Source organism: Dreissena polymorpha, chromosome 8 (assembly GCF_020536995.1).
Source record: "Dreissena polymorpha isolate Duluth1 chromosome 8, UMN_Dpol_1.0, whole genome shotgun sequence".
NCBI lineage: Eukaryota > Metazoa > Mollusca > Bivalvia > Myida > Dreissenidae > Dreissena > Dreissena polymorpha.
Window position 1 is genome coordinate 57,612,918 of NC_068362.1, and position 12,234 is coordinate 57,625,151.

Here is a 12,234-nt window from a genome sequence, read left to right on the forward strand (position 1 = left end):
TTCTCACGGATAATTCTACAGGGTATGTGTGTTCAACATAATTCGCATCATTTTGAAAGCAGGCAACGTGTTGCAATTCACTGAATATTCATTCATCCACAAATTTACCGAAACATGTAATACCGGGACAACCCATATGGGGTTGAATCGCTGAAACGCACTAAATTGCCCGATTTTTAAAAATATCAAAATATGTTGAAAACACACACACTTTACCCACCTTTAAAAATTATCATTGAAATTTCCAAACATCCTGTCCTAGCGCCACCTCGGAAGTAGCATTAACCTAGTTATTAACGCATCGCAAAACAAAGGTGGGTCCCGTGATTAATGGCCATGATGTATTAACCCACCAAAAGAGGACGAGACCACAGCGCTATGCATTCTATACATAGATGGTGACGTCACTACGTCAGTAAGACCGGTGTGACACAATGCAGCGCTATGGTTATCTAATACAGAAATAATTTATGTAACTATAGCGCTTTTCCGTTTGTAGTTTTATTCATATTGTAAACAATACAAGTCAAACATTATAAAATAATCTAGCAAATACATTAAAATAATATAACAATGACACGTCTTTCATAACAGTTAATGTGGTGACAAATTAAGGATTTATTTAATTAGAATACTTATATGGCACTGTACACAGTGCACTGAAGGGCTTGGATTCCATGAGGAAAACTGGACTAAATGCAGGTGCGTGAAGAGTCTGCACAGACTAATCTGGGACGACACTTTTCGCTGTACTTGATTTTTGCTAAGAAGAGACTTCCTTTATACGAAAAATACCACAAGAGCGTTAAGTGTCGTCCCTGATAAGCCAGTGCGGACTGCACAATCTAATCGGAGACGACAGTTTACGCACATGCATTAAATCCTCTTTTTCCCGCAGAACTTGGCTCAAATGATCTATTATTGACAGAGTTTTAAAGAAGAAAAGCAGACTTTGACGAATTGATGAGAGTGTTTCCAAACAAGTTTTTAAGATGTAATGATTAACACATTTAACTGATAGATTTTATATCGAATATAAAATGGTCATAGAATAAGATCTGCTACGAACTACATCTACTAATCAAAATAAATTAATATCCCCAACGTCCACTCGAGACGTCACGTGGTATTCTCGACGTCATCAGGGCATGTGGAGGCCCCGTCCACTGTTCTGGAACTCTCGAATCCTGACTCGCTCACAGCCACTTCCGGTAACTTACAGTTAATTGTAACTCGAAAATCACTTGCCTTCCCCTTTGTGGAATTCTCAGGTTGCTGAAACGTAACTCTCTGACCTGCCGTTTTGCTGTTCATTGTCCTAGATATATATGTGGAACCGGGAGTCATTTCCTCTTTACGTGTATCCTTCTGATCAAATATGATGTTTTTTGCTGTTACTTTCAAGCCAGGTCCGACGCCTGTAACAAGCGCCATCTGAAGCTCCATCCGGCACATGCTGCATTTACACTTCTCCGTATCCGCATTACTGTTTCCGGTGTGTTGCATGCCGGGTGTGCGCAAATAGAACTGGCGCTCATGCAATTTCGACTGCTTGTTAAGGAGAATAAAATCCCCGGATGCAGGATCCGTTATTTCTGGTACAGGCGAACTAGCCCGGGATGGCGGTCGAGAAGGGGCCGCAGCAGCGGGGGTCAAAGAGAGACCCTTAAATCGTGACCCCTGTGGGGACTTTGACCTTTGACCGGAATTTGGTCGTGATTGCGGCGTTCCATATGGATTGTTTTCATCGTAATAACTAAGGATATGTTCTACCCGTCTGTTATAATCGACTCGCTCGTGCGCGATTCGCCGCGGATCCGTTTCGAACGTTTTTCTCAATTTATGTGCGCCACCAGTTTCATACTTCGGGTGTTTGAGATAGTCTCGTCGAAGCTCCGCCAGAAAGCAGTTGCCCCGGTCCGCTCTCAGGGTCTGAGTTTTTAGGAACTGTGTCAGATCGTGCCGTGATTTCCCGAAGTACATCACCTTTCCGTTATCTATATACACAGTGGCGCGGCTAGTGTCCTGAACGACGTATTTTTTTGCCTTGGATTGTTTTAGATCCAGATCACGCGCGTTAACTATTCCACTGGAACCACTTGACATGGACTTTGCATCGTCAAATTGAAATATATCCACCTTGCTAGGCTCGGTCGTGTATTTTGTTTGCTTGATGCTGTTCTGCCTGATGAAGACATGTTTGGCCTCCTGTGACGGTGGCGTGGTGTGCATCTGCTTTTGTTTGCTCGTCTTCAAAGTCTCGGCGCTGGTGACAGGAAATACGGGAGCAGTATGCGCGCGTGGCGACGTCGCTCCATCGGCGAGAAGGTGAGTCGCCGATATTTTGGTAGTTACAGGAGCCTCTGCAAATCGTCGGCGCGCAGAATTCACGCGACGTTGTTTCTGAAATGTTGTCACGTAATCAGAATTCCTTTTCGGAAACGATGCGGCATTTTTTGTTTGAATTAGTGAGTTACTCAGCTCTGCCCGCGCGTCTTCCGTTACGTTGCTCGATAGCATAAAATTCTCACTTAGAGCAGAACTATGTTGGTTGCCACCAGACGGCGCTTTTTGTGCGTCCGCATCCCGCTTAGACGAATGGATCCCGCGCCTCGATTGTGGTCGACTTTCATTTTGAGGCCCGCCCGCTCTAGCGGAAAACGGTCGCGGGGAGGCGACTTTCTTTGGCGTTAAGGTGCGGTCGCTGGAGGAGCCGACGGCGAATTGTTCGTCGGCGTCGTCTACGAATGTCTTGGTGGTGAGCTGGTATCGAGGTGGCAGCCGCTGCCACAGTGTCCATGTCTGTACGGTGGACATTTCTGAAAATACACAATTTGTATGCCATAAGATACGCTGCACATGCTTGTCAGGAGCTACGCTGGTCCAATATGACATAAGAACCATTTTCGCGCGAAGCGGCTCATATCAACCGACAATAGCTTTATACACAATAAAATGCAACATCAAGTATATGAACATATGTTTCTTCTGTTTGAATTTGCAGTTCGAGTTGGAATTTAAGTTTAAGCAACCATTGCTTTGAAAAATACAATAAGCTCGGATAAAATATCCGTTAGATATCAGTAGCATCATCACCACCAACACCATTAATACCATCACTATAATCGTCGTCATTTCAACCATATTCATCATGAAAATATTTTTGTTAGTCAGACATGTTATTTTGTCTGTTTGCATATAATATATACATTCTTCCCGGAATCTATGGCATTTTTATTTGTCATTCTGTCAAACTGTGAACGGGTCCGTTTGTATAATCAAAGCGCTGTAGGTGCTGAAGGCCTGGGGCTAGATTTAGTGTGACGTAAAATGTATTTAGGATGTTTTGTCCGAATTTCTCCCTTTGTCCGAATTTATACTGATCGACCCTAGCGGTTGAGTGCAGAAGCTCAGAGACTGTAAGAAAAGACAATATTTGTGTATATAATACAGTGTACATAGACGTTGGAGGACAACACGATACTGGTTGTGGGAACGATAACATTTTGTTCAACTCTACAGATCTGGTAGAGATTCGTCTACATAGGCGGTGAAATTACACAACAACAATAACATGGCCGCAAAAAAACCATGTTATTGTTGGCGACAAATAAATCACTTTCAATAGCCTAAAATAGCTTTCTATCACATGATTAACAGATCAGGAAAACACTCATACTTCCTTTGTAATGTGTATACAAAAGAAAATCCCAAGAAAAACCCAAATCTCACTATTGCCGGTAGAGCCCCGGTCCATCCCGGTTTGCTAACGCCGGTCGACCGGCGAGGACCGGGATGATTCGTAGAAATTTTTTAACACAGTCAAAATATTTCCCGATGCCGCCCCGTTTGAAGCCGGTCAACAGCCCGGCAGAGTCCCGGTCAACCCGGACTGGCTACGGTTCATCCCGGTGAAGCCCGGGCAAAGCCCCGGTAGTGCCCCGGTTGAGCCCCGGTGAAAGCCGGCAGCATGTCGGCATAGCCTCGGTTGTCGCCGGTAGTGTCCCGGTTGAGCCCCGGTAAAAGCGGGCAGCGTCCCGACAGAGCCCCGCTATACCGTAACACCACCGGCATTCACCGGGGCTATACCGGCATCAGTCCCCGGCAGAGCTACGGCAACGCCCTGGTTTCGTCCCGGTCGTCGCCGGTAATACCCCGGCGGAGCCCTGATGAATGCCGGTGGCGTACCGGCAGAGCGCCGGTTTACTTATGTACCGTAGCTTTACCGGGACTTTAACGGCATTCACCGGTGCTCCACCGGGGCGTTGCTGTAGCTCTGCCGGGGTCTGTATGGGCCTCGGTGGAGCTACGGTGCCGTCCCGGTTGTTCCCGGTGCCGTCCCGGTTGTTCCTCGTGCAGCCCCGGTCGTTGCCGGTCCTTCCCGGTGACTCCCGGAGGTATTGAACATTTAAATACTTTCCCGTTGGAGCCCCGGTTTTCCCCGGTCGTCCCCGGTGGAGCCCTGGTTCATCCCGGTAGAGTCCGGCTCACGCACCGGGGCTCCGCCGGCATCATAGTGAGACTGGGCCTTTACCCTGATAAAGAACGGTGTACAGATTGTGTACGTTGTCTCATGCAGAACTTTTCGCGCTCGATTTGCGCGCTCGATCTGCGCAGTGAAATATCATATCCGGTAACTTCGTATATTTCCGAGAATGATCATGAATATTTGTTGTTGATTTTTATTGTCTTTTTTCTTGAATGACTCGTTAACGCAAAATAAAATAACAATATCATAAAATATGTTTATAAATACCAAATATAATGTCTTCAAAAAATGTATCAGAAAAAAAATTCTTCTTACTGTATCCGAAGACACTAGACGTGTCTTTTCGGCCTAAACCGTCCAGTGAGGAACTTTTTCTCGCATGAATATGCAAACAATAAAAACTATGTCGTAGCCAATGCTTAGCAATTTTGCTTTAATCATATTTTTTTACAACTTTTATAACACGGTTAAGTTATTTAGTGATGTTTTGTATTTACAAGGCGGATTATTGAGATCTGCGAAGAACTTCTTTTACTGCGCATGAATTAAGGGGTAAATCGTTTTTGGGAATTTGGGTGTGTGCAGCCAGCCAATTCTGACTGTCTCAGAAATTTGTATCATTACTATGGCCTTGGGGCTACGCCCCATGCCAAAAAGCGACATTGAGAATATGTATCAAATGAATACAGCATTTTGAGTTAGACGCCTTGCTTTTGAAAAACGGGGCGTAATGCACGTGCTTTAAGACTAAGACTTCATTTAAACGAACAATTTTATAAGGGCGGAAAGTGCCGTCCCTATTTAGCCTGTGTGGACTGCATAGCCTAATCTGGGATGTCACATGCATAAAGTCCAATTTTTCCAATAAGGCGGCTCAATGAACTTTCCTAGCAGCAAAATACGTCACAGAGATACTTGTGAAATGTCATTAAAAAGCATTGTCGACGATATATAATGTGTTTCGAGTACGGGTATGTAACAACTAGCGTTCATTTACTAGTTTCCGGTCGTTCTTAATTAAGGAGAATAAACTTTTATCAAGTGCTTTGTCAATAAAACAATCTGCCTGTTTAAATACCTTGTTTGAAAATACCGAGTACGTTATATTACTCGTAGGAAATGGATATTGGTGTGTATTCGTTTTCAACTGTTTTAAACCGGGAACAAATGGGTTTTATTGAGCACAGAAATGTGCATAACATATAGAGGAAGAAAAAAGTACATGATAGAGAAATTCAGAGCCGGGGTTGTCAGAACAGACTAGGGAATAACAGAGAAGGGAAAAGATTTACTACACAGAACATGAAATAGTATAGCATTTTAAAACCAAATATGTACAGAACATAATTGTATTTCAGTTATTAATTGCAAAATTCAGTCTAAAGCAACACATAAACAAATAATTCATCGTTAGAAACAGCCATAACGCTCCTTTACTGAAAAATAAGCATATGTTCAAAACACTTTTTCATTTGTAGTAGTAATGACCTTAACACCGCGTGCACGAATTACGATTTCTAATTCGGGATTTGAACAGGATAAATTACAGTTAATAATCAAGATTAAGCGATTGATATTACGGATTAAACAAGATCATACAATTCGAACTTGAGTGTTAAGGTATGAATCTTAAAAAAGATTTGTAACTGAACTTTATCCAATAAACATTAAACCTATAAGACTAACTAAAGCCTGTTGATTTCGACTAATTTAATTGTAATTAAAAAGTCATCTCTGTCAATCAAGAACAGTCTGAATTAATGCATTTTGAAATAATTGTCATATTTCTTCATTAAAAATGGCTTAAAAAAGAAAATAGCGTTGTATTTGTCATGTTTACTTTTTAAGAAAACACTATAAATAAATTGCGCGGTACAATCCAATTTACAATTCCATAATGCTATAAATTCAATAATAATAATAAACTCGATGTTCAAATACTTTAGAACATGCTAAAAAGCATTTCTTATCAAATGCGAATATTATTTATAATTGGTACATAGAATACATATATAAAAAATATAACGGTGTGTGCTTAATATTTGCGCTGCGCTCTGAAAAAACGGCGCCTGGCGCATGTCCGTTCAGTGTTGTCCCAGATAAGCCAGTGAATTCCGCACAGGCTTATCAGTGCGACATTTTGCGCTGTAATGGAAGTTTTCTATGAAATGGAGTCTTTTATAAATGAAAATCGAGTCGAAGCGGGATGGGTGTTGTCCCTGATTAGCCTGTGCGGACTGCACAGTTTAATCGCGGACGACACTTTACGCATGTGCGTTCAGTCACGTTCATCCAGAGGGAGGCGCAATTTTCACAATATTGTAACCCGCATCCCAGACATGTCAAATTAGAATCTTGGAGCGAACCTCGACGTAAGGCAGAGCTGAGACTCGCGCATCGCCGCTGTCTCCGATCCGGAAGTAGAGGCACGAACAGGCTCGGCTGCACTGCCGACCGCTTCACAGCGCTGTCCGTAGTCATAGTTACCTTGTATTAGTTACGTTCCACGCGTTTGAAATGTTAATCCGTTTGAGTCATTATTATGAGTGAGAACACTCTTCGCCTCCGTATTCGATTTTAAATGAACATAGGGCGGACTTACGTTTGTAAATATATCTCTTTTACCATCATATGTACGTGTGTTCCGCCTTTGCATAGCTGAAGTTATTGTAAATGCAGTGGTTAAAATGAAATGTTATTCAATGATTCACAGCCATGATTCTAAAAAAAACATAGGGAACTTAATTATAGCATTTTTCACGTCGACACCTTGCGATACATTTGCTAAAGAATAGTCATTAATAGAGATACAATTTCACATGAAAGAGCAATTTATTTCATTAATCTCCATTAATTCGACAATTACATGCCGTGTTTCTATACAATGTCGTGTTTTATATCACATTTCATAGGATACGGATTGGAAAGCAAACAGGTCGATACTGGAAACACGGCTTTCTGTCCGAGTTGATTTCCCGACTAAAGTCACAGATCTATATTCAGTAGAATGTATATCCATATCTTGATCTGGCCATTAATAATTCACATAGACAGTGATTTTACTGCCAACTAAGTTATTTACATGCGTAAAGTACGAAATTTATTTAAAAGTCGTGTATATATTTTTCGTCTTTATGAAAATACTCGAGATGCGCGAACACAAACCACCAGGAAGCATAATCTAAATAGATGGTGCGCCTCTCTCTACATACGATTTTAGATCAGTTTATTCCCTGTTGCGCGATTACACGTTCTAATTAAAATGTATATTTTATCACAACTATTTGCATTTAACAGTCCAAGTTTCAGAAATCAGTAAACACTACAAACGAATTGAATGAGTACTTAATCTTTAATCAGGGAGGTCATTGTTGAGGATTTTTACAGGTGTTATGTAGGTAATACTTGACCTCCTTGCTATTGGCTCATGGTAGACGTAATAAATCCTCCATGTTATAGTCATAAATCGACCATGGTATCGCCATTAATTGGCCATGGAATACGCCATGAATCGGCCAAGGTATACCCCATGAATCTGCCATGGCATACGCCATGAATCGGCCATGGTATACGATTGAATCGGCCATGGTATGCGCCATGAATCGGCCATGGTATACGATTGAATCGGCCGTGGTATACGCCATGAATCGGCCATGGTATACAATTGAATCGGCCATGGCATACGCCATGAATCGGCCATGGTATACGATTGAATCGGCCATGGTATACGCCATGAATCGGCCATGGTATACGATTGAATCGGCCAAGGTATACGCCTTGAATCGGCCATGGTATACGATTGAATCGGCCATGGTATACGTCATGAATCGGCCATGGTATACGATTGAATCGGCCATGGCAAACGCCATGAATCGGCCATGGTATACGATTGAATCGGCCATGGTATACGCCATGAATCGGCCATGGTATACAATTGAATCAGCCAAGGTATACGCCTTGAATCGGCCATGGTATACGCCATGAATCGACCAAGGTTTACGCCATGAATCGGCCATGGTATACGCCATGAATTGACCGTGGTATACGCCATGAATCGGCCATGGCATACGCCTTGAATCGGCCATGGTATACGCCATGAATCGGCCATGGCATACGCCTTGAATCGACCATGGTATACGCCATGAATCGGCCAAGGTATACGCCATGAATCGGCCATGGTATACGATTGAATCGACCATGGTATACGCCTTGAATCAGCCATGGTATACGATTGAATCGGCCATGGTATACGCCTTGAATCGACCAAGGTATACGCCATGAATCGACCAAGGTATACGCCATGAATCGGCCAAGGCATACGCATTGAATCGGCCATGGCATACGCCTTGAATCGGAGATGGTATACGCCTTGAATCGACCATGGTATACGCCATGAATCGGCCATGGTATAAGCCATGAAACGACCATGGTATACGCCATGAATCGACCGTGGTATACGCCATGAATCGGCCATGGTATACGCCTTGAAACGGCCATGGTATACGCCATGAATCGGCCATGGTATACGCCATGAATCGGCCATGGTATACGCCATGAATCGGCCATGGTATACGCCATGAATCGACCAAGGTATACGCCTCGAATCGGCCATGGTAAACGCCATGAATCGGCCAATGTATACGCCATGAATCGGCCAAGGTATACGCCATGAATCGGCCATGGTATACGCCATAAATCGGCCATGGTATACGCCATGAATCGGTCATGGACCGGCCCTGGTATACGTAATGAATCAGCAAAGGTATACGCCTTTAATCCATCACGGTACAGGCCATGAATCGGCCATGATATACGCCATGAATCGGCCAATGTATACGTTATATATTGCAGAAATATGAGTGTGTTTTAGTTCATGTGTGTAGATGTATTAATGTGTTGCAGTTCATATTTGTATAAAAATTAATATGCAAAAGCACATTTGGATAGAAATCGCCTTGTGTTGTGGTACATAATTGTATAAATAGTCATGTGTTTTGGTGAACATATGTTGAAATAGTTATGTAGTTTGGGACACGTGTTAAAGTATTCAAACGATTTGTCCCTTCACATTGTAAGCAGCCAGTTTGTAATATTGATTCGAGTGTAATGTAAATTGTAACTTAAAGGTGTCATAGTATAATTATGTGTAACAATATACAGGGCGATATTCTATTTGGGATGTTAAATTATGTAAACTGATTGTAATATATTTGCTAAACATACTGAGACTATTGTTCAATTTTTCAAAGGTAACAATACTCACTATACTACTGATTCTAATAAGTGAGTTAATGCTTTGCTCTTGTGGTGAGAATGTTTCGATATAGGATTACAAGAAACAAATTTGAAATCAGTTTCATTGGCCTGTGTCATGCGAAAATGTGTGTTATGCCATATGCGACCAGCGTAGCTCCAGACCAGCCTGTGAAATCTGATAAGGAACTAACCCGTCCGTTATAAAGTCACGCAAGTTTTTGTCGTTTCATTAGCGGAAAGATTTGCTCCTTACCAGACTGCCAAAATGGCATAACACCCATTTTCGCATGATGCGGATCAATTATTATTAGTTATGGTGCCTTAATTCTACAAGTTGCCATTGTAGCTATGAAACACGTGTTTGATACAATTTATTTAACCTAGTAATACATTTCCATTAACCTATTTATGCCTAGCGTCTAGAAAAAAGGCCTTGGCAAACAGCGTAGACCCAGATGAGACGCCGCATGATGCGGCGTCTCATTTGGGTCTGCGCTGTTTGCTTAAAAGAATTTATGTAAAACATATCCTAAACATAGAAATAAATATACCAGACATCCATAACTTTGAAAATAAATTGATCCAATATAGAAGGATGGGAGAGTCCACTAGGCTTAAAGGGGTTAAATAACAACCACATCTCGCAAAATGTATGCTGCAACTATCATTTGCGCTCGATTGGTCATGGTCGGCTCGTGTAATACTTTTAAGTACCCAACGTGCTCTTAAGGTAGCGCACCCGTAATGGGCACCTATCCAAATATAATCTAATCTATTATTTTCTTAATCAGCATCATTTCACTGAACTACATGCAAATTTTTAGGTAGTCTTTCCATGCTTTAAAAAAAATATACTGATTATCAAAACCACCCCCACACTCGGCTTTTGTCCAGTGTAAGTGCACCCCTGGGGTATATGAAAGTTCCACAATTCATCCAGATTTCCAAATAAAGGCATGCAGTTGGTGTGTACAGATGCAGCAAAGGTGTTTAAAGTTTAAACAAGATGAACAAGAGATGTGTTTGTCAGAAACACAATGCCCCCTATTGCGCCGCTTTGAAGCCATAAATTTGACCTTTGACACTGAACGATGACCTTGACCTTTAGCCACTCAAAATGTGCAGCTCCATGAGATGCATGCCAAATATCAAGTTGCTATCTTCAATATTGCAAAAATTATGACCAAGGTTAAAGTTTTGTGACACACACATACAATGACAGACAGACAGACATACAGACAGACAGACATGCCACAGACAATATACCCGCCGATCTTTCGATCTGGGGGCATAAAAAAGTTTTCTTTTACGGACATTTATTTTGTAGAACTTGTTATCTATGGAAGAGCGCCATGAAATGTAAGTGGTTTCAGGCAAGTAAAAATTGGGTTGGTGAAAACAAAGTGTCATAAAATTCAAAATAGTATCATTTAAGTAATATTTGGAACTTAGTGTTTATAGATACACTATATACAGCAAACATACCAAGAAATAGACAGATTTACCGTTTACTTTTTGAAATAAAAATAAAAATGCAACATGCATGGTTCGTATTTTCAGCAATAAATTACCCAATTTAGCCATAACGTTTTTTTAATTTTAAAAATTGAAGAATGTACATAAAAATTGAAACATATTCAACAATAAACATAGCTTATATGCCATATTAAATCAAATTACGTTAGAAAAGAAATAAAACGCGTCGCAAAAAGTATACGTCGTCGGCAGGATTCGAACCTGCGCGGGAATATCCCAAAAGATTTCTAGTCTATCGCCTTAACCACTAGGCTACGGCACCTAATATTAGGCTCTTCAACCTTCGAAGAAATCGCGGGAAATCATTAGGGGTGCGCTACCTTAAGTAAACTAAAAGTGTGCGAGGACGGAAAATATACGAAAAAGTACCGTGGAGTATGACCGAGTGCCTTTCAGTTTATTTTCCGCACCCGGGGTATATCGTAGAATACTTGAGCGTACCCGGGGTATATCGTATATACTTGAGCGTACACGGGGTATATCGTAGAATACTTGAGCGTACCCAGGGTAATTGTATGTGATACATGAGTCGAGAACGACCATTTGAGCATTACAAGTTATTCATAATACGAACCTGTTATTTTATCCTTTAAAACGTATCAATCCAGATAAAGCACTTATCAATATTATTGTATTTAAATACCGGTATCCATTCTTCGAATGGTCTCACGAATATACCAGTAGGCAACATTTAAGACATTGGCAATCTAACAAAACGTTTTCAAGATACGAACATTAGTTATCAATCGAAGAAACCCAGTCTGTTTACATTTGTCACACATTCGTTCGTTCTTTCATTGGTCAAATATTAAAATAATAGACCAGGTCTTAATCGCAAGTTTTGATGGCTGTCGACTCTCAATTTGAGATTTGTCAATCTATGCCTTGGCCATTGTAAACAGCGCTATCTTTCACAGTTCGCTTTCGTTTGAACAAGTGGTAAAAAGTCTGAG

At 41.4% G+C, this 12,234-nt stretch overlaps 1 protein-coding gene across 1 annotated transcript; it reads right to left on the reverse strand.

The window, feature by feature from the left end:
* Positions 1-443: 443 nt before the first annotated feature.
* Positions 444-12,027, reverse strand: LOC127841783 (uncharacterized). Its single transcript, XM_052370858.1, has 2 exons — positions 11,856-12,027; positions 444-2,819 (listed from the first exon to the last, which is right to left on the reverse strand). The coding sequence occupies exon 2, from the start codon at positions 2,815-2,817 to the stop codon at positions 1,120-1,122; it is 1,698 nt and encodes a 565-aa protein (XP_052226818.1). The 5' UTR covers positions 2,818-2,819; positions 11,856-12,027; the 3' UTR covers positions 444-1,119.
* Between the last annotated feature and the right edge of the window lie 207 nt (positions 12,028-12,234).

Bases quoted from the DNA above. Each gene is read 5' to 3' on its own strand.
- LOC127841783 (XM_052370858.1), bottom strand. From the start codon at position 2,817: ATGTCCACCGTACAGACATGGACACTGTGGCAGCGGCTGCCACCTCGA.